Source organism: Cetorhinus maximus, chromosome 20 (genome assembly GCF_964194155.1).
Source record: "Cetorhinus maximus chromosome 20, sCetMax3.hap1.1, whole genome shotgun sequence".
In the NCBI taxonomy this organism is placed as follows: domain Eukaryota; kingdom Metazoa; phylum Chordata; class Chondrichthyes; order Lamniformes; family Cetorhinidae; genus Cetorhinus; species Cetorhinus maximus.
The window spans coordinates 80,167,287-80,194,309 of NC_135898.1; the positions used below are offsets into that span (position 1 = coordinate 80,167,287).

Genomic DNA, 27,023 nt, shown 5'->3' on the forward strand with positions numbered 1-27,023 from the left:
TGATCTTATGTTGGAAGGAAGGTCATTGATGAAGCAGCTGAAGATGTTTGAGCCGAGGACACTACCTTGAGGGACTCCTGCAGTGATGTCCTGGAGCTGACCTCCAACAACCACAACCATATTCCTTTGTGCTAGGTATGACTCCAATCAGCAGAAAGTTTTCCCCTGACTCCCATTGACTCCAGTTTTGCTAGGGCTCCTTGATGCCACACTCTGTCAAATGCTGCCTTGATGTCAAGGGCAGTCACTGTCACCTCACTCGGGAGTTCAGCTCTTTTGTCCATGTTTGAACCAAGGCTGTAATGAGGTCAGGAGCTGAGTGACCTGGTGGAACCCAAACTGAGCATCAGTGAGCAGGTCATTGCTAAGTAAGTGCCGCTTGATAGCACTGTTGATGACCCCTTCTATTACTTTACTGATGATGGAGAGTAGACTGATGGGGCGGTAATTGGCCGGGTTAGATATCCCCTGATTTTTGTGTACAGGACATACCTGGACAATTTTCCCCTCCTTCACGGCCCCTGTCTTCCCTTCCTTCAACCTTGTCCCTCTCTCCTTCAACCCCATCTCCCCTCCTTCACCCCGTCTCCCCTTCTGGCAGTCCCATCTCCCCCTTTCACCCCCGTCTGCCACTCCTTCACCCGTCTCCCACTCCTTCACCACCCCTGTCTTCCCCTCCTTCACTACCTGCCTCCCTGCTTCACCATCCATGTCTCCCTCTTTCAGCCCTGTCTCTATGTCCATCACCACCCTCTCTCTCTCCTTTACCTTCCGTCTCCCCCTCCTTCACTTGTCTCCCTCTCCTTCACTCCCCCATATCCCCCTCTCCCTTTTTCATCCCTGCCTCCCCCCTGACTCTTCAGCCCCATCTCTCCCCCTCCCTCACACCCCTCAGTCGCTTCTCAGTGTGGTTTTGAGACAAAGGAAAAGTGAGACAGACAACAAATGAGTAGAATGAGGAAAGAATACAGAAGTCCCAAGTTTAATCAAACTCCCTCAGCAGCAATGTAGTCAGCTTGGGATCAGGCACTGGTCAGTTTTTCTCTGCAATGATCGTTAGTTAAAATCAGAGTGAGAGGAATGAAAGAATAAAATGAGGGAATCGGGGAGTTTGCTATCCTGGGCTATGAAACTGCACCCTGTAATTGTGGACATTAAGAGGCAAATAGTGAGAAAAATGAACTGGGGGGAAAAGATTATAGCACGGTTTCTCTAAAACCCAGTGATCGTTACAAAACACAAATCTGCTTCATATATCAAAGCACCTTAGAGCAAGTAAAAACATGCTTAACACTCAAACACTCAGGCACCTGCAGGATACCCTCAAGGTATATCCTGACAACGCCAGGTGAGAGCAACGCAGTGAACTGCCCTGATATCTCATGCCTGGTGCACTCAGCACAAGAGACTAGGCACTTCCCTCAAGTGCTGTATTCTGTGTCAGATTAACTGAATACAGCAACATCAGAGTCCCAGAACAGGAAGCAGCAAGCGGTAAATGCCTCACATTCCTCAAACAAAGAAAGGCTTTGCATACAACAGCAAAAATAATCTAATTTATCAAAAGCTGATACCTCTAACTGGAATTAAATTCAATGTGCACAGACATAGGAACAAACAGAGGCTATTCAGCTTCTCAAAAACACTAGGTCAGAGGATGTGGGATCAGTATTGAGGTAATGCTGCACTGCAGTCAGTACTGAGGGAGTTCCGCACTGTCGGAGGGTCAGTACTGAGGGAGTTCCGCACTGTCGGAGGGTCAGTACTGAGGGAGTTCCGCACTGTCGGAGGGTCAGTACTGAGGGAGTTCCGCACTGTCGGAGGGTCAGTACTGAGGGAGTACTGCACTACAGTCAGTACTGAAGGAGTGCTGCACTGTCAGAGGGTCAGTACTGTGAGAGTGCTGCATTGTTGGAGGGTCAGTACTGTGGGAGTGCTGCACTGTCAGGGCATTAGTGCTGAGGGGGTGCTGCACTGTCGGAGGGTCAGTACTGAGGTAATGCTACACTGCAGTCAGTACTGAAGGAGTGCTGCACTGTCAGAGGGTCAGTACTGAGGGAGTTCCGCACTGTTGGAGGGTCAGTACTGAGGGAGTGCTACACTGTTAGGGCATTAGTACTGAGGGGGTGCTGCACTGTCAGAGGGTTAGTACTTAGGAAATGTTGCACTCTTGGAGGGTCAGTATTGAGGGAGCACTGCTCTGTTGAAGGGTCAGTACTAAGGATGCACTACATTGTTGGTGGTCAGTACTGAGGGAGCTCTGCGCTGTTGAAAGGTTAATACTGAGGATGCACTCCACTGTTGGTGGTTAGTATTGAGGGAGCGCTGCACTATCAGAGGGGTAGGACTGAGGAAGGGCGGCAATGGATAAGGTGTGGATAAAGGACAAAAGGCAGCGAGTAGGAATAAAGGATCATTTTCCAGTTGGCAGGCTGTCATTTGTCGAGCGGGAATCAGTCCTGGGGCCTCAGCTGTTTGCAATCTATATTAATGATTTAAATGAAGGGACCAAGTGTAACGTATCCAAGTTTATGATACAAAGCTACTTTGAAAGGTAAGCTGTGAGGGGGACAAAGGACTGAACTTTTACTTACCATGCTGCAGGGAGTGTGTGTGTTGTCATAAATGCTTTAATCACAGAAAATGATTAATCTTTAAGGACTAAGAACATTCTGGAAGAATTTGTATTTTTTAAAAGACACTGTCCCTTAAAAAGGGTTAATGCAGGCCTTTTTTTTACTCATTCAAGTGACGAGGGCTTCGCTGGCTGGGCCAGCATTTATTGCCTATCCCTAATTGCCCTTGAGAAGGTGGTGGTGAGTTGCCTTCTTGAACCGCTGCAGTCCATGTAGAGTAGGTATACCCACAGTGCTGTTAAGGAGGGAGTTCCAGTGACATTGAAGTAACGGCAATATATTTCCAAGTTAAGATGGTGAGTGACTTGGAGGGGAACTTCCAGGAAGTGGAGTTCCCATGTGTCCGCTGCCCTTGTCCTTCTAGATGGTAGTGGTTGTGGGTTTGGAAGGTGCTGTCTAAGGGGCCTTGGTGAGTTTCTGCAGTGCATCTTGTAGAAGGTACACACTGCTGCTACTGTGCATTGATGGTGGAGGGAGTGAATGTTTGTGGATGGGGTGCCAGTCAAGTGGGCTGCTTTGAACTGGATGGTGTCAAGCTTCTTGAGTGTTGTTGGAGCTGCACTCATCCAGGTAAGTGGGGAGTATTCCATCACACTCCTGACTTGTGTCTTGTAGATTGTGGACAGGTTTTGTGGAGTCAGGATTCCTAGCCTCTGACCTGCTCTTTTAGCCACGGTATTTCTATGGCTAGTCCAATTCATTTTCTGGTCACTGGTAACCCCCCAGGATATTGATAGTGGGGGATTCTGTGATGGTAATGCCATTGAATGTCAAGGGGCGATGATAGATTCTCTCTTTTTGGAGATGGTCATTGCCTGGCACTTGTGTGGCGCAAATGTTACTTGTCACTTGTCAGCCCAAGCCTGGATATTGTCCAGGTCTTGCTGCATTTGGCTATGGACTGCTTCAGTATCTGAGGAGTTGCGAATGGTGCTGAACATTGTGCAATCATCAGCGAACATCCCCACTTCTGACCTTATGATGGAAGGAAGGTCATTGATGAAGCAGCTGAAGGCGGGCACTACCCTGAGGAACTCCTACAGTGAATGTCCTGAAGCTGAGATGACTGACTCTGGTTGCTGCTGTTCCTGGAAAAGACAGCATTTTATAAGAAAAGGTAATTAAGCAGTTTTAAAGAAGCTGGAAACCTCTTGACCCCAGTGGACTGTTTACAAAAGGGTCACATGGTGGTTTATAGCTTTGAAAACTGTGTTTAAAAGCTGGAGGCTGGTTTGCTTTGGAGGAGAAAAGAAGGATCAACTAGTTGGGTAAGAAGACAGACTCCCCAGCCAGTGGGAATAGTCTCTCTCTATCTACTCTATCCATGGTCCATGATAGCTTGAAAACTTCAAATCACCCATTAGCCATCTAAATGTCAAGAATACAACCCTAGTTTGTATAACCTCTCCTCCTAATTTAACCACTGGGAGTCCAGGTGTCATTCCAATAAATCTACACCGCACTCCCTCCAAGGTCAATATATCCTTCCTAAGGTGTGATGCCCAGAACTGCTCGCAGTGCTCCAGGTGTGTTCTAACCTGGGATTTGTAGAACTGAAGCATGGCTTCTAGCCCTGACTGACATGCTTGGTCACTGAAGGTCACCAGAGCAGGGATGTATGCACTTTTGGGGTGCTAGAATGGGAGTGTCATTTGGAATGGGGTTGGAAGAGGAAGTGGGTCAATTGGATGGAGGAGGGGGGCTCATTCAGGGGCGGAGGGAATCCAATGGTGGGGAGGAGTGGGTCATTTGGAGAGGAGGGAATCAATAGGGGTAGAGTGAGTCAGTCTGGGAAGAGGGGGGGGGGGTCAATCAGGAGGGGATCAATCCGGCTAGGGGAGGAAGGGGTCAAATGGGGGTAGAGGGGGTCAATCGGGGAGAGGAGGGGGTCAATCAGGGACAGGCTCAATATGGCCAGGGGAGGACAGGGTCAATCAGGGAGGGGCGAGGGGCTCAATCTGGCCAGGAGAGGAGGGGGTCAATCAGGGGGAAGGGGGTCAATTGGAGAAGGGGGAGTGGCTCAATCTGGCTGGAGGAGGAGGGGGTCAATCCAGCCGGGGAGGAGGAGATCAATCGGAACAAGGGGCTCAGTCCGACCGGTGGAGGATGGGTGTCGATCCTGCCGGGGGAAGTGGGGGTCAATCAGGGAGGAGAGGTCAATCTGACCCAGGAGGTGGAGAGGGTCAATTATGGGTGGAGGAGGTCAATTGGGTCAGGGAAAGTGGGGAGGAGACTTGGGGGGAAGGAAGGTCAGTGGTGGGGCGGTGGGGAGGGGCTGCTATTTCGTGGTCACTCCTCAGGCATCCAGGGGGATCCAGGGGTCATTCTGAAGACACTTAGCTCCAGAATCCGCCAAGTCCTCTCCGGATGAAAGTCCCAGGTCCCTGACTAACATCAATGGAGTTGAAAAGCTAAATGACAATGCGGCTCCCAGTCTCTTTATCATATTTAAATTTCTAACTCACTACCTTGAAGTGAGTTGCCTGCACCACCCACCCTCCAACTTCAGTTAAACCAGAAATGAGTAAATTGGAGATTAGATTTTAATCCCTCCTTACCCAAACCAAAAACTCGCTCGTTCTTTAGGTTAATATTACCTCTCAAAGAGTCAGCAAGGGATACAGATAAGCTAAGTGAATGGGCACGAATTTTTATTCATTCCTGGGGTGTGGACACCACTGGCAAGGCCAGCATTTATTGCCAATTCCTAATTACCCTCAAGAACATGGGAGATGGAATGTGATGCAGGAAAATGTGAGGTTATTTACTTTGGTTGGAAGAACAGAGAAATGGAATATTTTCAAAATAGTGATGAACTATTACATTGTTATTTTTAGCTATTACAATAATAGTTATTATTCACTCAGAGTTAGTTCCCTTTTGCTGGAAACATTCTCATGAATCTTTTCTGCCTGGACATCCTTCCTAAAGTGTGGTGCCCAGAATTGGATACAATACTCCAGTTGAGACCAAACCAGTGTTTTATAAAGGTTCACCATAATGTCCTTGCTTTTGTGTTCTCTGTCTCTACTTATAAAGTCCAGGATCACATAAGCCTTATTTACTGCTTTCTCACCAGCCCTGCCATCTTCTATGTTTGGTGCACATATATCTCCAGATCCCTTTGCTCCTGCACCCTCTTTAGAATTGCACCCTTTATTTTATATTGCCTCTCTTTGTTCTTCTTACCAAAATCATTGAATAGTTACAGCACAGAAGGAGGCCATTCAGCCCACTGTATCTATGCTGGGCCTCAGAAGCAGCAATTCACCGAGTGCCACTGCCCTGCCTTTTCCCTGTTGCACTGCAAATTTTTCCTTTCCAGATAATAATCCAATTCACTTTTGAAAACCTGCCTCCACCACACTCTCGGGCAGCGCATTCCAGAACCTAACCACTCACCGTGTGGAAAAGATTTTCCTCATTGTTTCTTTTGCCAATTACCTTAAATCTGTGTCTTCTGGTTCTCAATCCTTCCACCAATGACAACGATTTCTCCCTATCTGTCCATGATTTTGAAGACCTATATCAAGCCTTCTCTCAACCTTCTCTTTTCCAGTCTTTCTACATAACTGAAGTTCCTCATCTCTGTAACCAAACTTGTGAAACACTTCACATTACTCTGCAAGAAATTTCATTTACCATGGGCAGAATTTTGCCGTTGGCGAGCAGGGGGCGGGACCCGCTCGCCGACGTGTAAAATGACGCAGGATGACGTTGGGCGGAACCCCCGACGTCATCCCGGTCCATTTAAATTTTCAGGAAGGCGGGTCTGCAGCGAAATCAGCTGCGGACCCGCTGACCTGTCAATGGCCAATTGAGGACATTGACAGATCAATTAAAGTACTTAGTGTACCTGCCCGTCCAACCTTAAGGTTGGCGGGCAGGCCAGAAGCCCCGGCGGCAAACAGATAAAACGTGAAGCCTCATCCACTGGCGGGATTAAAAGCAGGGTTTTAAAATTTTTAATAAAGTTATTATGTTAATTATGAACATGTCCCATCTCATGTGACATTGTCACATGAGGGGGACATGTTAGGGAATTTCTTTTGTCTATTTTTAATATTTTTAAAAGTGTAAGCGATCTCCCTGAGGCAGCACTTAGCCTCAGGGAGATGTGCACTCTTTCGTGCGCATGCGTGAAAGAGTGCACTCTTGCATTTGGGGAATTTCCCCCCTCCCCACCGCCTGCACGGGGAGTGCATAGCGCTTCCCGCCGGACGTCACACTGGGCGGGCCTTAATTGGCCCACACACGTAAAATGGCGGCGGGGCCTGTTTCTCCGGCAGGGATCGGCTCCCCGCCCGCCGGAGATTGGGTCGGGCCCGCCCGCCCGGCAGGCAGAAAATTCTCCCCCATGTGTCTGCGCATTCCACCAGTCTGTTTATGTCCGGTTGAAGTCTATCACTGTCATCCTGACAGTCACAGTACTTAAAAGATTTGTGTCAATCTGCAAATTTTAAAACTGTGGCCTGTGCGCACAAGTGTAGGTCATGAATATAGATAAATATTATTAAAACTGAATAGCCAGTGACATCTCATTGCTGCTGCTAGGATCTTGCTAATCGCAACATTTCCCACATACCATAAACACTGCTGAGAAAGTGAGAGTCCCAGTGGGAGCAAAGCAGGTACAAACATCGCTAATTATTAAATTTGTCTGACAATTTCCAGCTGAGAGCTGGAGGACTGCCAGAGCTGCTAAAAAGGTATCACAAGGTCTTTCTTGAGGAGCTGGGGAAAATCAAGGGCCTGCAGGCTAAGATCTATGTTGATTCTGAAGCAACTCATCGTTTTTTAAAACTAGACCTATGCCTTATGCCCTGAGAGAGAAGGTTGACACCAAATTAAACAGCTTAGAGAAGCTGGGTATTATTCAGCAGGTTCAATTTTCGGAATGGACAGCACCCATAGTCCCTGTCTTGAAACTGGATCAGACCATCCATACCTGTGGGGATTACAAGTTAACAGTAAACAAGGCTGCCAAGTTGCACAAGTACCCTATCCTCTGGTTCGAGGACCTCTATGCAAATTAGCAGGAGGGAGAACTTACACTAAATTAGATATAAGTCATGCATATCAGCAGCTGGAAGTGGATGATACATCCAGAGGATTTGTAGCCATAAACACACACAAAGGGTTGTATCAATACATGCGTCTGCCTTTCGGTGTTTCTTCAGCCAGTGCAAGTTTCCAGAGGACGATGGGGAGCTTGCTGCATTGACTACCTTAAGTCGTGGTTTACCTGGATGATGCCCTAATAACTGGGTTAACAGAAGAGGAACACTTGGCTAACTTGGAAGAAGTCCTAAAAACAATTCTTGGAAGCAGGGGTGTGCTTGAAAAAGGAAAAGTGTATCTTTCAGGCAAGTGAAGTCATTTACTTGGGCCACAAGGTGGATGCACAAGGGTTACACCCAGTAGAAGAAAAAGTCAAAGCTATTAAGGAGGCACCCTCACCAATAAATGTCTCAGAGCTCAAGTCATTCTTGGGTATGGCGAATTACTATGGTCGATTCCTACCCAACTTATCAATGATCTTAGCCCCTCTACACTCATTATTAAAGAGAAAAACAACATTGATCCTGGAAGTCACCTCAAGAAGAAGGCCTCATGAAAGAGAAACAGCTCTTGCACTCTTCGAACTTGTTAGAACATTGTGACCCGACAAAAGAATTGGAGCTAACCTGCGACGCATCCACCTATGGCATGGGAGTGGTACAATGTCACAAGATGGACAACAGTTCAGAAAGGCCAATAGGCTATGTGTCCAGAGCCCTCTCTATGGCCAAGGAGGGTTATTCACAAATCGAGAAAGAAGGATTATCGATTATTTTTGGAGTTAAAAAATTCCATTAATATGTACATGGTCGACACTTTAGTATAGTATCTAATTACAAACCGCTCTTAGGTCTGTTTAAACGAAGAAAAAACTATCCCACCATAGCTTCTGCAAAAGTCCAAAGATGGGCTTTGATTTTATCAGCAAATTAGTATACTTTTATGCACAGGCCAGGGATGCATATAGCCAACGCAGATGCCCTAAGTCATCTTCCTTTGTAGGAGAGCATTGAACATGCTTCTACTCCCCAAGAGATCATATTAGCGATGAATTTCCTGGATTCTTTTCCAGCCTGTGCAAGACAAATAAGAAACTGGACGACCCCTGTTCCAGTCTTGTCTGGAATACGAGACCAAGTATTGAAAGGATGGTCCCAAGAACCAGTCCCCGAAGAATTGAAGTCATTCTTCACTCACAGGGATGAATTGAGCAGTCAGGATGGTATCCTGTTATGGGGAACATGAGTTGTCGTTCCTTCAAAAGGAAGGGAACTGCTATTAACTGAGTTGCATAATGCCTGGAATTTCCAAAATGAAAATGCTTGCAAGGGGTTATATCTGGTGGCCAAATATAGACAGTGGTATCGACAGTGATAGGCAGCTCACCACCACCTTCTCAAGGGCAACTAAGGATGGGCAATAATTGCTGGCCCAGCCAGCGAAGCCCACATCCTATGAATGAAAAAAAATACACATTTCTTTGGGTCTGGAGTCACATGTAGGCCAGACCAGGTAAGGGCGGCAGATTTCCTTCCCTAAAGGACATTAGTGAACCCGACGGGTTTTTACAACAATCGACAATGGTTTTATGGTCATCATTAGACTTTTAATTCCAGGTTTTTATTGAATTCAAATTCCGCCATCTGCTGTGGTGGGATTGGAACCCAGGTTCCCAGAGCGTTACCCTGGGTCTCTGGGTTACTAGTCCAGTAACAATACCACTAGGCCACTGCCTCCCAGAAGTCATTGCTTCAGACAATGGTACTGCATTTACTAGTGCTGAATTTCAAAGATTTGTGAGCCTAAATGGTATCAAACGTGTAAAGACAGCACCGTATCGTCTGTTGTCTAACGGATTGGCCGAGACAGCAGAACAAACTTTTAAAGTTGGGATGAAAACATTATCGGGAGAGTCACTGGAGATTAAACTTACACATTTGCTGTTTCACTATAGAAAGACCCCCAAAACTACTACAGGTTCAACACCTTCAGAATTATTTACGAAGCGCCGCCTTTGTGTGAAACTAAGCCTGGTACTTCCCAATTTAGTGGGAACAGTCAAGGGAATCAAAAAGTGACTCATGATTTGTGTAGTCGAGAGCAAGAATTTAGTGTCGGTGAAATAGTATTTGTATGAAACGTTGGTGGTGGATCAAGTTGGTTAACTGGCGTAATAGTTTCTGTGACCGGACCGTTGTCGTACCGCATAGAAGTGGAGGGCCAGATCACCCGAAAACATGTGGATCATTTGAGAAAAAGGGAGATACCCCAACAAACATATGTTCCACCTGTAACCATTGTAGAACCCGTGGTCCCCGTCGTGATAGATCAACCAAGGATAGACATACCAGGTGTCACTGTCGGAGTGGATAACACTGAGCTGCCTGTGCCGAAGGAGGTACCTGATTTTTCTGCAGTTCCAGAAAATGAAGATTCAGTGGAGCTACGATGTTCCAGCCGGAACAGGAAACCACCTGAGAGACTGAATGTATAGTTTCATAACGCATGTATATATTCGTAATGTCATGAATGTAGTTGTTATTGTAAATACAAATTGTAAAAAAAAATTAAAGGGGAGGAATGTAGTAACTGTAGTTTTAGGAATGTAATGACTGTAGCTTTAAGATTTATTGTACTGTGTGTCGTATCACGTGACAGTAGGAACAAATCAGCCTGAAGCGTGGGGAACCTTAGGGGTGGAGTTTGTGTTTAGTTGTGGATCTCGATGGAAATATGTAACTGCTGTTGAAGCCCTGTAAATAAAATTCACTGTTTCTTATGAGAAACCTGTCTGGAAAATCAAGTCCATAACAAAGGGATATTACAGCATCTGCTTCATCAGTTACTAGACACTGTTTTACTAATAGGAGCCTGGGGGATCCAAATGTTTGTCTTACTTGCATATAGCTAGTTTGTCCAATAAAACATATCTTAACATAATGCTTACAAAATAAGTAGAATGATATTTAAACTGGTGGATAGCCAGAGAAATGAAAACAGGCTTTGTTGGAGGATTTAGAATTTCTTTGTACTTTGAAAAGTTTTCTCAAAAGAACTTCAGAATGAAAGGGCTCCCAACTCTGCCAGATCAGACTAAACGAACACTCAGGCACTGGATGACTTCCAATAACTACCATACAAGCAAGCTCACAAAGCAGGCTCTGGCACTGACACACAAACCTCACACACTTGTTTTCTGATTCTATTTTGTAAATTTAGGTACCATGGAGCCCTTTCCTGAAGAAATCTCAGTTAGAACCAAAAAATACACATTTAAAATAACCACTTAGCAGCTCCTAACTACAGCTTAAATGATAAAAAGCTTTAAATCACTCCTTAGTTTGAAATATAGTAACCACAGTCATGACACTGATTCAAAGTCTCTAATCCAAAGGCAGTGCTGCAGGTTCCAAGACTGACAGCATTTTTAAATAAGGATTGGGATCCTGATGCTGCATAGCATGTGTAATACAGATTCAGAAACAGTTCTGTAACACATGATTTCTCATGCAATGGAAGGTTTGCTGCTTATTCTGCAAGGCAGATCCCCCAGTATCGACTAAACAGATAAATAATTGCTGCTGCACAAGTGTTTAAAAGTCACAATCCGTAACTTTAGTTCTGACCATTGTAACTTCCATGATGTCTTGAGAAGGTTGCTGCAGAACAGGCAGGGCATGGGAAAATTGTAGCTGGGCTGAATGCCCATTCTGCAAAGGGCAGCGCTTACATTTCCTGTGTTGGGGACTGAGGTGAGTCTCAGAATCTTCAAAGACAGCAAGACCACCTCATTCTGCTTCTAGCACTGCTGTTAATTTCAGAGCTGCTGCAGACAGAAATGCAGTAAATGCACAACACAGTTGCAGAGGATGAACTGGGGTAAACTCTTCAAAAAGTGAATCAGGTATTTAGCCAGTTGAGCTACAGATCAATCACCTGCTCATATCCATCTATGGCACCGACCGCCTTTGCTGCCCAATGTCTCACAAGAAGTTTCCAACTATTTCATTATAGTCAGAATGTCATTGCATTCAACTACATAGGAGCCAACAGGAGTCTTGTCACCACAATTTCAATATTATTCATATTCATTGCTGCTATGAAGCACATTTCTAAAAGTATCAGTACTCACTGGAACTCCACTTTCTCATTTGTTCAATATGGACTTGTTAATTGTACAGTCAGAATCAATGCCCAATATCTGTACACTGGGAGTGACTCAAACACTAATAGCAAGCAAAGGACTTGTCCAGTGACAGCAGTAAAATATATCTAGTATAAGAGGATGTTTAAAGTGTTTTACAAGACAAGAAGCCACTTCTTCTCTTCCCACAAAGCATTTTGAAATGCAACTTTATGCCTCCCTTTCCTGAAGACAATGACTCTTGTTGGGCTACAGTTCCATGGGCACTTCCTGGTAACTCACCCAAGTGACCATTCTTCATATGAGAGCCAGACATTGAGACCAGAAGTATATTTAACTGTGGGCAGCATCACATCACCACTAGGCACGTCCCTGTCTTCGCCCAATGTCCACTCATGCAGGTGCGCAGGGGTCACTGAACAGTCATATGGGAACATAGGAGCAGGAGTAGGCCATTCAGCCCTTTGAGCCTGCCCCGCCATTCAAACAGATCATGGCTGATTGTCTTCCTCAATAGCATTTTAACACGCCATCCCCATATCCCTTGATGTCATTAGTATCTAGAAATATATTGATTTCTGTCTTGAACATACTCAATGACGGAGCTTCCACAGCCCTCTGGGGTAGAGAATTCCAAAGATTCACCACCCTCTGAGTGAAGAAATTCCTCCACATCTCGGTCCTAAATGGCCTGCCCCTTATTCTGAGACTGTGTCCCCCTGGCTCTAGATTCCCCCGCCCCCACCAGCCAGGGGAAACATCCTTTCTGCATTTACCCCATTTAGCTCCTTAAGAATTTTGTCCTAATTACTTGCTACAACCACATATTGGCTTTCAGCAACATGAAAAAGAACACTCAGCCACCAATGGCGGAGGTGGTGATGTCGTGGCACTGTCACTGGACTGATATTCCAGAGACCCAGGCCAGGGTAATGCCAGCAGATGGCGGAATTTGAATTCAATAAAAATCTGGAATTCGATTGTCATAAAAACTCATCTGGTTCACTAATGCCCCTTTAGGGAAGGACTACATGTGACTCCAGATCTGAAGTAATGTGGTTGACTTTTACATGCTCTCTGAAATGGCCTAGCAAGCCACTCAATTGGATTAAACTGCTAAAAAGACAATAAAAAGGAAGCAAAGTCCTGGAACTGCCTCCCTAACAGCAATGGGTGTACCTCCACCACATGGACTGCAGTAGCTCGAGAAGGCAACTCACCACCAGCTTCTCGAGGGCAATTAGGGATGGGCAATAAGTGCTGACCTAGTGATGCCCACATCCCAAGAATGAATAAAAAATAAATTACCTTAAATCTGTGTCCATCTTGTTCTCGATCTGTCCAGCCATAGGAAATTTCTCTGTATCTACTCTGTCCGGACCACTCATGATTTTGAATATCTCAATCAAATCTCCTCTCAAACTTCTCTTCTCCAAGGTGAACAGTCCCAACTTCTCCAATCTTTCTACATAACTGAAGTTCTTCATCCCTGGAACCATCCTCATGAAATCGCTTCACATTCTGAAACAAAAATAAAAAAAATAAAAACAGCTGGGAAAACTCAGCAGGTCTGACAGCATCTGCGGAGAGGAACACAGTTAACGATTCGAGTCCGTATGACTCTTCATCAGAACTGAGGAAAAAGAGAAATGAGGTGAAATATAAGCTGGTAGAGGGGGGTGGGACAGGTAGGGCTGGATAGAGGGCCAGTGATAGGTGGAGATAAAGAAGAGACTGCCAAAGATGTCATAGACAAAAGGACAAAGGGGTGTTGATGGTGGTGATATTAAGAAATATGCTAATGGTGACATTAAGGGTAGAAAGCAGGACGAGCAAGTGACAGATAGCCCTAGTGGGGTTGGGGTGGGGGGGGAAGCGATCGAAATAGGCTAAAAGGTGGAGATGAAAAATGGATGGGAATACATTTAAAAATAATGGAAATAGGTGGGAAAATAAAAATATATTTAAAAAAATATAAATAATTAGAAAAAGGGGGATCGGAAAGAGGTTTGGGTATGGAGGAGAGAGTTCATGATCTGAAGTTGTTGAACTGAATATTCAGTCCGGAAGGCTGTAAAGTGCCCAGTCGGAAGATGAGGTGCTGTTCCTCCAGTTTGCGTTGAGCTTCACTGGAACATTGCAGCAGGCCAAGGACAGACATGTGGGCATGAGAGCACTTTACAGCCTTTTAAATGTATTCCCATCCACTGTTTCATCTCCACCTTTTAGCCTATTTCGATCCCTTCCCCCCACCCCACCCCCACTAGGGCTGTCACTTGCTCGTCCTGCTTTCTACCCTTAATGTCACCATTATTACATTTCTTAGCTAATATCATCACCGTCAACAATCCTTTGTTTTTCCAACTATTTTTATTTTTGTTTCAGATTGCCAGCATCCGCAGTATTTTGCTTCACATTCTGACTTCATTTACCATGTATCTGCACATCCTGCCAGTCTGTTTATGGCCAATTGAAGTCTATCACTATCGTCCTCACAGTTCACAATATTTTGAAGTTTTGTGTCAACTACAAATTTTAAAATTGTGGCCTGTGCACCCAAGTTCAGGTCATTAATTCACCTTTATTAATTAATTAGATCAACAGCACGAAAACTGAATAACTTGTGACATCTCACTGAGTGTGGCTAGATCCTAGCTAAGCAATATTTCCAACATACCAATGGTAAAAGCCCTTCAAAAGAAGTGCTGGGGTGGGTGTGAGGATGTGAAAGGCGCTACACAGATGCTGCACTATTGGACAACTTTCAGACTCAGCAGCATTGCTTCGCATGCGCTCCATCAAGGGAGACTACAACAACCAGAATGCACGGCGGATCCGGCGCTTACGTAGAAGGTAAAGATTCCGCGCAAGCGCAGTGAGGAGCCCGCGCTGGGCGGGAGGTAAGTGTCCGAACGGGAAAATGAAAACCGGGTTAATGGAAACGGCTAAAACCTGCGGCTCCTTTAATTAATGTCATATCATTACCTCATGTTTCCTTATCCCGTCTCCGACAGAGCGGCGCTCCCTCAGCGCCGAGCCTCCGACAGTGCGGCGCCCCCTCAGCACCGACCCTCCGACAGTGCAGCGCTCCCTCGGCGCCGACCCTCCGACAGCGCGGGGCCCCCTCGGCACCGACCTTCCGACAGCGCTGCGCCCCCTCGGCGCCGACCCTCCGACAGCGCGGGGCTCCCTCGGCACCGACCCTCCGACAGCGCGGCGCTCCCTCGGCGCCGACCCTCCGACAGCGCGGGGCTCCCTCGGCACCGACCCTCCGGCAGCGCGGGGCTCCCTCGGCGCCGACCCTCCGACAGCGCGGGGCTCCCTCGGCACTGACCCTCCGACAGCGTGGGGCCCCCTCGGCGCTGACCCTCCGACAGCGCGGGGCCCCCTCGGCACCGACCTTCCGACAGCGCGGGGCTCCCTCGGCGCCGACCCTCCGACAGTGCGGTGCTCCCTCGGCGCCGACCCTCCGACAGCGCGGCGCTCCCTCAGTACTGACCCTCCGACAGCGCGGGGCTCCCTCGGCGCCGACCCTCCGACAGTGCGGCGCTCCCTCGGCGCCGACCCTCTGACAGCGCGGCGCTCCCTCAGTACTGACCCTCCGACAGCGCGGGGCTCCCTCAGCACTGACCCTCCGACAGCGCGGCGCTCCCTCGGCGCCGACCCTCCGACAGCGCGGCGCTCCCTCGGCGCCGAGCCTCCGACAGCGCGGGGCTCCCTCGGCACTGCTAAAGCCCTTAATTTGAGTCTTGGATCCATGACCTGTGTCGCATAGAGAAGAATGCTACCAACCGAACAAAGCTGACACAAAATTCAGAGGAGATGATAAACACGAGCTGTGAGTTGTAGCGAGCCTTCCAAAACGTAGTGAGAAAGCACAGGATAGTCACATAACAGCAGGCAATGAGCCCCAGTAACAGAGTGTGTAAATGGACCTGCTGCCACACTTGTGACCATCTCTGCCGAGTTTTGGCTGGGTAATTGGGGTGTTGAAATTATCTAGAGTACCTCATCTAAATTAATATGCCCAAAGTGTTGAAAAGTGTAGGAACATCTGGTGAAAATGGGATTGGAACCAAATGTGGTGCCTGCTGTAAGTGAATAGCCTGCTCAAACTTACTAATTTCACAAATAAAGAGCAGTCACTTGGTGAGTTGTAGGAGGATATTCCTTAGAGTTTACAAGCTTGAATGATGATTTAATCAAGGTATTTAAAATATTTAATGGATTCAATGGGATAGACAGAACTAATCCATTTCCTCTGATGGAGGAGTCGAAACTTCTTAGACACTGAAGCAGTCTGTGTCCAAATGCAGCAAGACCTGGACAATATCCAGGCTTGGGCTGACAAGTGGTAAGTAACATTCGCGCCACACAAGTGTCAGGCAATGACCATCTCCAACAAGAGAGAATCTAACCATCTTCCCATGACATTCAATGGCATTACCATCGCTGAGTCCCCCACTATCAACATCCTGGGCGTTACCATTGACCAGAAACTGAACTGGACTAGCTATATAAATACTGTGGCTACAAGAACAGGTCAGAGGCTAGGAATACTGTGACGAGTAACTCAACTTCTGACTGCCCAAAGCCTGTCCACCATCTACACGGCACAAGTCAGGAGTGTGATGGAATACTCCCCAGTTGCCTGGATGAGTGCAGCTCCCACAACACTCAAGAAGCTTGACACCATGCAGGACAAAGCAACCCGCTTGATTGACACCCCATCCACAAACATTTACTCCCTCCACCAGCAATGCACAGTGACAGCAACGTGTACCATCTATCTACAAGATGCACTGCTGGAGCTCACCAAGCCTCCTTAGGCAGCACCTTCCAAACCCACAACCACTGCCATCTAGAAGGACAAGGACAGCAGATAGATGGGATCACCACCACCTGGAAGTTCCCCTCCAAGTAACTCACCATCCTGACTTGGAAATATGTCAGCCGTTCCTTCACTGTCATTGGGTCAAAACCTGGAACTCCCTAACAGCACAGTGGGTGGACCCACACCACATGGACTCCAGCCAGTGGAGAGTTTCCCCCTGATTTCCATCGAGTCCGGTTTTGCAGTAGCTCCTTGATGCCACACTGTCAAATGCAGCCGAGAAGTATCCCTTTTTTCAAAATTCATTTTTATTTTTCTCCACTTATTTTTATTTTTATTCATTTATTCATTTTTTTATCCCTTTTTTATCCCCCCTTCTTATCCTGTTTTTGATACCTTTTTCCCCCCAACCACTGTCCTCTCCCCGCCACCCCACTCTTACAAGGGCCATCTGTCACTTGTTCATGATCTTTCCAGAGTGCATACCCTTGTCCTGTTATTATCACATTCTGCTTTCTGACCTTAATACCACCATCAGCAGTTCCTTTAGCCAGTACCGCTATCATTAACACTCCCTTTGTCCTTTTGCCCATGACATCTTTGTCATTCTCTCCTTTGCCCTCACCTATCTCTGACCTTCTATCCAGCTTCACCTGCTCCACCCCCCTTAAGCAGTATGAATTTCATCACATTTCTACTTCTCTGTAGCTAGCTCTGAAGAAGAGTCATACGGAACTCGAAACGTCAACTGTTCCTCTCTCTGCAGATTCTGTCAGACCTGTTGAGTTTTTTCAGCATTTTCTGTTTTTGTTTCGCTTGACAGCACTGTTGATGACCCCTTCCATTACTTTACTGATGATTGAGAGTAGACTGATGGGGTGGTAATTGGCTGGGTTGGATTTGTCCTTTTTGTGTACAGGACATACCTGGGCAATTTTCCACATAGCCGGGTAGATGCCAGTGTTTTAGCTGTACTGGAACAGCTTGGCTAGGGGTGCAGCAAGTTCTGGAGCACAAGTCTTCAGTACTATTGCCGGAATATTGTCAGGGCCCCAAGCCTTTGCACTATCCAGTGCCTTCGGCCGTTTCTTGATATCACTTGGAGCTGAAGATCCAGAGGAGGCCGAGATGGATCATCCACTTGGCACTTCTGACCGAAGATTGTTGCAAATGCTTCAGCCTTATCTTTTGCATTGATGAGCTCGGCTCCCCCATCATTGAGGATGGGGATATTTGTGGAGCCTCCTCCTCCAGTGAATTGTTTAATTGTCCACCACCATTTATGACTGAATGTGGCAGGACTTCAGAGCTTAGACCTGATCCGTTGGTTGTGGGATCACTTAGCTCTGTCTATCACTTGCTGCTTATGCTGTTTGGCACGCAAGTAGTCCTGTGTTATAGCTTCACCAGATTGACACCTCATTTTTAGGTATGCCTGTTGCTGCTCCTGACATGCCCTCCTGCACTCTTCATTGAACCAGGGTTGTTCCTCTGACTTGATGATAGTAGTAAGAGTGGGGGATATGCTGGGCCATGAGGTGACAGATTGGGTCAAGTCTTGAGTTGCTAGATCTGTTTGAAATCAATCCCATTTAGCACGGTGGTAGTGCCACACAACACGATGGAGGGTATCCTCAATGTGAACGTGGGACTTTGTCTCCACAATGACTGTGCGGTGGACACTCCTTCTGATATTGTCATCGACAGATGCATCTGTGGCAGGCAGGTTGGTGAAGGTGAGGTCAAGAATGGTTTTCCCTCTTTTGGTTCCCATACCACCTGCCGCAGACATAGCAGCTATGTCCTTTAGGACTCGGCCAGCTTGATCAGTAGCGGTGCTACTGAGCCACTCTTGTGATGGACATTGAAGTCCCCCACCCAGAGTATATTCTGTGCCCTTGTCACCCTCAGTGCTTCCTTCAAGTGGTGTTCAACATTGAGGTGCACTGATTCATCAGCTGAGGGAGGGTGGTATGTTTCCTTGCAGGAGGTTTCCTTGCCCATGTTTGGCATTGGGGTCCAGAGTCAAAATTGAGGATTCCCAGGGCAACTTCCTCTTGACCGTATACCACAGTGTAGCACCTCTGCTGGGTCGGTCCTGCTGGTGGGATAGGACATACCCCGGGATGGTGATGGTGGTGTCTGGATTGTCTGTAAGGATGACTATGTCAGGCTGTTGCTTGACTCATTTGTGAGACAGCTCTCCCAGTTTTGGAACTAGTCCCCAGATGTTAGTAAGGAGGACTTTGCGGGGTTGACAGGACGGAGTTTGTTGTTGTCGCTTCCGGTGCTAGGTTCATGCTGGGTGGTCCGTCTGGTTTCATCCCTTTTTTGAGATTTGTAGTAATTTGATACAACTGAGTGGTTTGTTAGGCCACTTCAGAGAACATTTAAGAGTCAACCACATTGCTGAGAGTCTGGAATCACATGTAGGCCAAACCAGGTACGGTCGGCAGATTTCTTTCCCTAAAGGACATCAGTGAACCAGATGAGTTTTTACAACAATTGACAACGGTTTCATGGTCACCATTAAACTTCTAATTTCCCCATTTTTTAATTGAATTCAAATTCCACCATCTGCTGTGGCGGGATTCAGACCCAGGTCGCCAAAGCATTACCCCCGGGTGTCTGGATTACTAGTCCAGGGACAATACCACTACGCCACCACCTCCCCTAACTTGACCTTTCAAACTCTGTATCCTTGGAAATAAATGCCAGTGGTTTGTAAATATTTTTAATTGCTTTGTTGGCCTTGGAGTTCACCTGTATCTTAGATCCCTCTTCTATATTATTCAGTTTATTACTTTTGAAGGTGTCTTTCCTACCAAAGTGTATTACCTCACATTTATTTGTGTTTTAAGTTCATTTTCCAGAACTCCAACTTTTCTGTTGTCGTCTTGTATTATGTTACATTTTCCTCAGTGATGTCTGTACAACAATACTGACATGAGCTTTATTCTAAGCTACATGCAGGGCTTGATGCTGACATTGGGTGCCTGTGATGGTCAGTGTTCCAGTCCCCAGCAGTAACCACCCTCACTGTCAATAAGTAGAAAGAAAGAAAATATTCAGACAAAACACAATGTGAAAAGGCCTTTTTTTTGTTACAAATGAGTGTTCACTTACCTATTTTTGTGTTGTTAGATCGCAAAGGAATAGAATCGTAAGAATGGAGAGTGAGAACTCCATTTCCCCGTGTGGCTCTGTGTCAGCGGATCAGTTGGGATCAGATGTTCAGACCCCAGCTCCCAGCAACACGGCAGCAAAAACGGTGAGGGTCAAGCACAGAATGAAATACTAAGAAGTGGACAAGTTGGAAGGGTCCTGAAGTTTGCAAGTCTGACATGGGCCACAGCTAGCACACGTGTACTTGGTGCAGATCCCACTGTATCATGCTATGGTTGATTGGGCTTTAGGTTTTCCCAGCAATCCTCCCCGAGATTCTTTCTTCTGCCCTCACTTGTCAATGCTGATGATTCCCCACAAAAGCACAACTGAAAATGTGGTCCTACCATGTGGGGAATTGTAGACATGAGCTTATTTCAGCACTGTCCAATATGATGCAGAGATTGAAGAAGGAAAGAATTTGCATTTCTAAAGTGCCTCAATGTCACAAAGCACTTAAAAACCAATGGATATTTTTGATGTGTAGTCACTGTTGTAATGAAGGAAATATACAGCAAGTTCTCACAAACAATGTGATATTAACTCAATGATCTGTTTTAGTGACATTGGTTGAGGGATAAATATTGACATTAGGAGAACTCCGGTGTTTTCTTCATATAGTGCCTTCGGAATGTTTATTTCCACCTGAGAATGGTGCTTCCCTCTTGAAAGATTGCCCATGCTGACGGGACAGTGCGACGCTCCCGCCCCTAACCCTGCTGACGTTACGGTACCCGCCTTGCTCCTTCACCAGGAGCATCAGGTTAGATTATGGGCTTGAGTCTTTGGGGTGAGACTTGAACCCATGATCTTCTGACTGGAGAGGTGAGAATGCTACTGACTGAGCCATGGCTGTCTGAATTACAGTGTGAGGATGTTCATTCAGATTGATAGCAATAGGTGTGTAATTAAACAGATTACAAACCAAGCTGCCAAATATTGATAATTTTGTTGTTTCTCTCTCTGGCAGCCTATGAGTGCCAGTCTCCGAGAACGGCTGAAGAAAACCCGCCGCTCCTTTAACTCCCCGTTCATAGTGCCAAAGAGGCTAAAGATCGACTGTCAGAGTGAAGGTGGTGGAAGTGTAGGCGCTGGCACTGATGCTAGTGACAGCCAACTCTCTGGTGAAGCTTATTCTACCCAGGCTGGTGTGACCACAGGAACAGAGACCCTTTGCAGTAAGCTGGTGGATGTACAGCCTGAGACGAGTGCAATAGGGGAGCGTCTAGAATTTCACTGTGCAGCCATGCGGAACATCCAGACGCCTGCAACATCTCCGAGGCTTGATTGTTTGTCTGTGATCCCTGAACAGCAGCAGCTACTTGAGGAGAAGGAACGATTGCAGAGAGAAGTGAGAAAGAAAGAGGAACTGCTTCGTAGATTGAAAATGGTTCAGATGTACAGAGCAAAGGTAGGCAGCCGACACTGCTTAACATTGATTCCAGGTCATGGTCCTTGTAACCCTTACCCTACAGCACCTGATAGAACCGCAAAAATTGTGTTAATGCAATGCTGGGCCTGGGCTTCACTAAACTGTTAGTGCTGGTGCTCTTGCCCAAATTAGATTGATTTCCCAGGAGACTGTGTGAGTATCCTCTGACATTCCGACACTGCTGCTTGACACCTTGTATTTGGTGCATTTTTGCAGTATGTTCGAGCAGAGATGGTGATTTGTCTTGTCAGATTCCGTATTTCCTGCTTTCCTCTTTTCCCTTGTTCTGTTTTAGTTTCTGGGTTGTCATCATTTCTTCATGTGTTGTTCTGTCATGATCATCTTTACTTATCTGTCATTCCTCACAGCCCCTCTTGTGCTGCTGTTTCCTTAGCTCCTCATGCTAGAAGCTGCTTTGCAGCAATGTACACCAAATTCAGGACCCACTGAGCAGTCCACTTCAACACTCTGGTTCTTAGCTGTTCCGCTATCCTTGAGACGTATTCAGAGGGGCTACAGGCACCAGTGGATCAGATCAGTGATCAGCACACAACTATAGGCACCAGTGGATCAGATCAGTGATCAGCACGCTGCTACAGGCACCAGTGGATCAGATCAGTGATCAGCACGCAGCTACAGGCACCAGTGGATCAGATCAGTGATCAGCACGCAGCTACAGGCACCAGTGGATCAGATCAGTGATCAGCACGCAGCTACAGGCACCAGTGGATCAGATCAGTGATCAGCACGCGGCTACAGGCACCAGTGGATCAGATCAGTGATCAGCACGCAGCTACAGGCACCAGTGGATCAGATCAGTGATCAACATGCAGCAAATCTGGGGCGGGCTGACGGGTGGGTGACCTTCCCATGTCCTATGTGAATAGCCTCAAGGCAGTGTATGACAATTTCATCTCTCAGGTGGCTATAGGGACTTCTATTTGAGTTTCCCAGTCCCAGTCCAGTTGTAGTGATCATAGTAGCACAGGAGCTCACATTTGGCAGTGATTGTACTGTAGCTGGTGCTGTCACATTGCTGTTGGTGGCGTCGGTCTCCTGGTTCTAGTGCATGTTGTGATGGTGAGGAACTGATTTTACATTGAGATGTATTGTACTCTGCAGCCTCTGGGTGCCTGAATTGAAAATTATTCCATGCCCCAGGACTGACCTTTCAAACTCTGATGAGCACAAAAGTTACACCAAACGTTATAACAATGAATCTGCAATGCTGGTGGTGTTTTTACTCACTTTTACAGGGAGTCCTCACTTATAGTTGTGGCCATGTTCCTGATAATTGTGACTTTAAATGAAACACCTTTTATCACGGGTTCCCATAGGAATCAATGTTAAAGCTGGAGGGAGTTAGCTTCCTTGGATCATTTCTTGCCAGGACAAACCAATGTACAAGTTGCAATACTGTACTGTACATGGCAGCACTCTGCATTCCTAGCTGAAATAACTTGCAAAATAAAATATCACTAGATATAAAATATTGTACAATGTAAAATGTTTAAAAATTACAGGGCACTCACCTATATAACAGGACTTTTAGATTCACCAGCCTCCACCTGATGGCAGAAGTTGGTTAGTGCAGGTAGCAGCCGAGGTCCTGACCACCTGCGCTGACCAATGTCTGCCACTATATAAAAACAAAAAACTACTGCGGATGCTGGAAATCCAAAACAAAAACAGAATTACCTGGAAAAACTCAGCAGGTCTGGCAGCATCGGTGGAGAAGAAAAGAGTCGACGTTTCGAGTCCACATGACCCTTCACAGATGTCTGCCACTAGATGGAGTCCAGGACTTTAGTGCCAGTTCAGGAGTGAAGCCAGGAGCAGAAGCAGCAAGAACAAAGGCCAGGCGGAGGCAAGGCCAGTAGTGGGAGGGGGAGGGACTGATGGCAAGGGCAGAAATGCTGCAGGAAAGGTCGTGTGAGCTTGTAGGCCACAGAAGAGGAAGTCTGTGGCAAACAATGTTAAAGTGAAATTGGCAACGTTAAATGGATATACTGACACTATTAATGACATGAAAGTGAAACAGCAAAGTGACGACTTGCTGCACTTTAAAACCCACTTCATTGAACCTGCTTTTGGTCACCAGAGCCAGTCTCTCTCTCTCTCTCACTTGGTGTCCAGTTTTCCATTATGCTTCTGAAGCTCCTGGGTTTGGTTTTCCTACAATAATGGTGCTACATTACCATATATATTCATGTAAAAGTCAACCCCTTGATTTTTGGCCTAATTTTTTCACACAATTTTTTACATCTCATGTAAAAGTCAACCCTTTCAGGAAGCAAAGGACAAACCTTTCAGAACCAAAGAATAATCTGTACATCACATCAAAAATCTCAATTCATTATTCAATAAAAAAAAGTTACACTTGCTGCATTTCCTCCAGTCACAATTTTTCTATTAAAACAGGAAGAACAATTGATTTTGATTTTTGGTGGGGAGACATTGACAGATAGTAGAAGAGAAATAAACAGTGCACATGGAAACAGGATGCAGTGACCAATGTCCAGAGCAAACATTAAATAAATAAACAAATATTGCGTTTTCAATCATCATCCTCAGCCTTCCTGGGTCAGGGAGGGGGGGCGCTTAGGCTTTACCAATCGGGTCCTTGTGAATGCCAGTTCAGTGCAGTTGCTTGCAGTAAGGTCTCGTGCAGCACTGAATCCTCAGGTCCAGCCAGTGTTGGCTAGAAGAGCAGGTCAGGAGCTGGGAATTCTGCACAGTATTTCTATGGCTAGCCCAGTTCAGTTTCTGGTCAATGGTAACCCCCCCCACCCCAGGATGTTGATAGTGGTGAATTCAACAATAGTAATGCCATTGAATGTCATGGGGAGATGTTTTGAAAATCTCTTTTTGGAGATGGTCATTGCCTGGCACTTGTGTGGTGCAAATGTAACTTGCCACTTATCAGCCCAAGCCTGAATGTTGTTCAGGTCTTGCTGCATTTGGACATGGACTGCTTCAGTATCTGGGGAGTCGCGAATGATGCTGAACATTGTGTAATCATCAGCGAACATCCCCAGTTCTGACCTTATGATGGAAGGAAGGTCATTGATGAAGCAGCTGAAGATGTTTGGACTGAGGACACTGCTCTGAGGAACTTTGCTGTAAAGTTGCAGTTCTATACAGTAACAATTCTATGATTTGGGTGTCCTTCTACATGAAGCACAGAAGTTAATACACAGGTACAGTAAAAATTAGGAAAGCAAAAGGATATGCTGGCCTATATTGCAAGGAACTCTTGCTGCAATTGTACACTGGTTTGGTGAGACCACACCTGGAATACTGTGTGCAGTTTTGGTCTCTATGTAAAGAGAGATATACTTGCTTTAGAGGTAATACAATAAAGGTTAATTTGATTGACTCCTGTATAAGAGTTATCTTGTGAGGAGAGATTGAGTAAATTGGGCCTATATTTGGAGTTTAGAAGAATGAGGGGTATTTCATTGAAAGATGTAAGATTCTGAGAGGATTTGACATGGTAGGTGCTGAGAGGCTCTTTGCCTTGGCTGGAGAGTCTAGAATAGGGAGCATGGCCTCAGGGTAAGGGGTTGGCTATTTAGGACTATGATAAGAATTTTTTTCACTGAGGGCTATGAATCTTTGGAATTCTCTATCCCAGAGAGCTGTGGATGCTCAGCTATTGAGCATATTCAAGACAGAAATCGATAGATATTTGGACACTGAGGAAAACAAGTGATTATAGGGTTAAGGCATGAAAATGGAGTTGAAGCTGAAGATCATTCATGATCTTTATTGAATGGTGGAGAAGGTTCGAGGGGCTGTATGGCCTACTCCTGTTCTTATTTATGTTCTGCAAGGTTCTTAAATTCCTTTTCTTTGATGAATTTAAAGGTCTCTGGGGAGCAATGACAGTTGAGTAAGACCTTAAACAAGGGTTGATGGTGCTGCACAATGAGGGTTCAGTTTAGCCATCATACTGCATCAGGACCTATTTAGATCTCAAAGTCTGAATGAGCAGGCAAGTTTAAAATGACAAAAGCAAAATACTGCGGATGCTGGAAATATGTAATAAAAACAGAAAATGCTGGAAAAACTCAGGTCTGGCAGCATCTGTGGAGAGGGAAATGGAGTTAATGTTTCGAGTCCATGTGACTCTAATTCTGCTCTGAAGAAGTCATAAGGATTCGAAACGTTAACTCTGTTTCTCCGTCCACAAATTTAAAATTGATATTATTGAGCATGAAATTTAGCACATATTATTCTGGGGATTAACTGAATCCTGGTGCAGTACCTTCAGATCTTATTTGTAGTCTAGACTACAAGACTGGAGAATGTCAACAAAAGTTTGATCTGTGCTCCACTTGATCTCACACTCCCAACTGAAGGAAGAGAAATTATTCTTGTCCCTCTGCTTCCCTAATCTACTCTCTTGTCGAAGTCTACTGTGTGTTTTGGACAAGTTTCAAACATTTATATGTTACATCTCAGGCTGTGGCATGTACCTGCTTGATACTGACTCTGTTCCCAATAAATGACCAACAATTCCCTTTTTTTTTACAGAATAACTTGGCAGAACTGGGGTCTCTGATAGAGAAATGGAGAAAGAGTAGCCAGACCTTGCTATACGAACTTCAAGTGGCCCTATCCACTGATTCCAAACCGACCCTGACCCAGCTCATAGACAGCCTGGCAGTGGAGGATAAACTGCTGCGTTACAACAGGCTTGAGGAGGACTTTACAGATGCATAAGATCACTCCTATGCTGAGAATCAGCTGCCCCGTTCACCACAATACATTAACCATTTCATTACCTTGCAGCCAGTAGTTTCCTACAGTACTACAGGACATTGTTATATTGTATGTCTTTATTTTTTAATTCTTTAAGTTGTGTGTTGCTTTGTTTTCTCTATTGGGGAAGGGTGCAGCACTATGGACTGATCTACCTCTCTCTTCAGCTACCAATAATGCTACTTTAACTTACCAATATGTAGTGAAGAAGGTGGAGCCTTGCTTGTTCCTTTTTCTCACCCTGCTCCCTAGACCGACTGTTCCATCAAGGCTTGAACAATTAATAGTGAAAAGAATGTGAGAGCACTTTGAGAAGGTGAGATGGGTATCAGACAGCAAAGGAGGAATAAAGGCAGAGAAATACACTTTTAATCTAATCAAAAAACAAAATACTGCGGATACTGGAACTCTGAAATAAAACCAGAATATGCTAGAAAAACTCAGCAGGTCAGGCAGTGTGTGTGTGGAGAGAGAAACAGAGTTAATGTTTCATCACACTAATACAAAAGCAGCAGCTTGGCTAAAATAAAGGTTTGGACTGGCAGGGTGGAGTAAACAGGATACACTCTTCAGGTGATACTCTTTTCCCAGACCAATGCTTGGACACAGCTGTACGTTCTGAACAAAACATCTTTATTTTTTATGAATACAACTGTTAAACCAACAGCCAACTGATTGAGTTGTCTAGATTGTTATTAAGCAGCTGATGGAAAATTAAACTTTAACTTTCTGGTGTGCTTCTTATTCCAAAGACATCAAGAGAAGATGATAAACTAGTACTTTTAATTGTGGGCGTATTGCTCTGCTTCAGCAAGGATTGGAAATGTTTTCATGCGTTGTCTCTCCAACTCGTTTCTCAGGATAGCAATATCTTCAGCCTGTGTTCGGCTCAGTTCCATTAGCTTGTTGTGTTGCATCAAGTCCCTGAAGCGAATGCGGGCGTCATGATCCGATCTGACTGTTGTTAATGGAGAAAGAAAAATC

General features: G+C 45.8%; 2 protein-coding genes and 1 long non-coding RNA gene across 6 annotated transcripts in view; 1 reads left to right on the plus strand and 2 right to left on the minus strand.

Moving 5' to 3' along the window:
- Positions 1-2,942: 2,942 nt before the first annotated feature.
- LOC144694501 (uncharacterized) lies at positions 2,943-14,915 on the minus strand. The gene is made up of 3 exons (XR_013579765.1): positions 14,827-14,915; positions 13,150-13,362; positions 2,943-3,724 (listed from the first exon to the last, which is right to left on the minus strand). It is a non-coding gene; the product is annotated as an uncharacterized LOC144694501 (long non-coding RNA).
- A 623-nt stretch (positions 14,916-15,538) lies between these two features.
- Positions 15,539-26,769, plus strand: sfr1 (SWI5-dependent homologous recombination repair protein 1). Of its 3 annotated transcripts, none has more exons than XM_078564997.1 (4): positions 15,539-15,934; positions 19,820-19,946; positions 20,811-21,251; positions 25,812-26,769. In XM_078564997.1, exons 1-4 carry the CDS (start codon positions 15,921-15,923, stop codon positions 25,998-26,000), a joined length of 771 nt encoding a protein of 256 aa, XP_078421123.1. In that variant the 5' UTR covers positions 15,539-15,920; the 3' UTR covers positions 26,001-26,769. The 3 variants fall into 3 exon arrangements, with proteins under 3 accessions (XP_078421123.1, XP_078421124.1, XP_078421125.1); XM_078564998.1 differs by having other exon boundaries at positions 15,549-15,679; XM_078564999.1 differs by lacking the exon at positions 15,539-15,934 and adding an exon at positions 15,970-15,990.
- Positions 26,653-27,023, minus strand: part of cfap43 (cilia and flagella associated protein 43) — a 191,108-nt gene continuing 190,737 nt past the window's right edge. For both annotated transcript variants that reach the window (XM_078564994.1, XM_078564996.1), the window contains one exon: positions 26,653-26,997. In XM_078564994.1, coding sequence (XP_078421120.1) covers positions 26,822-26,997 — 176 coding nt within the window. In that variant the 3' untranslated portion in view covers positions 26,653-26,821. The remainder of the gene's footprint in view (positions 26,998-27,023) is intronic.

What these genes read in the sequence shown, in the direction of transcription:
- sfr1 (XM_078564997.1), top strand. An exon ending in GCAACACGGCAGCAAAAACG is followed by an intron (nt 19,947 to 20,810) that starts GTGAGGGTCAAG and finishes TCTCTCTGGCAG; the next exon opens with CCTATGAGTGCCAGTCTCCG. An exon ending in TTCAGATGTACAGAGCAAAG is followed by an intron (nt 21,252 to 25,811) that starts GTAGGCAGCCGA and finishes TTTTTTTTACAG; the next exon opens with AATAACTTGGCAGAACTGGG.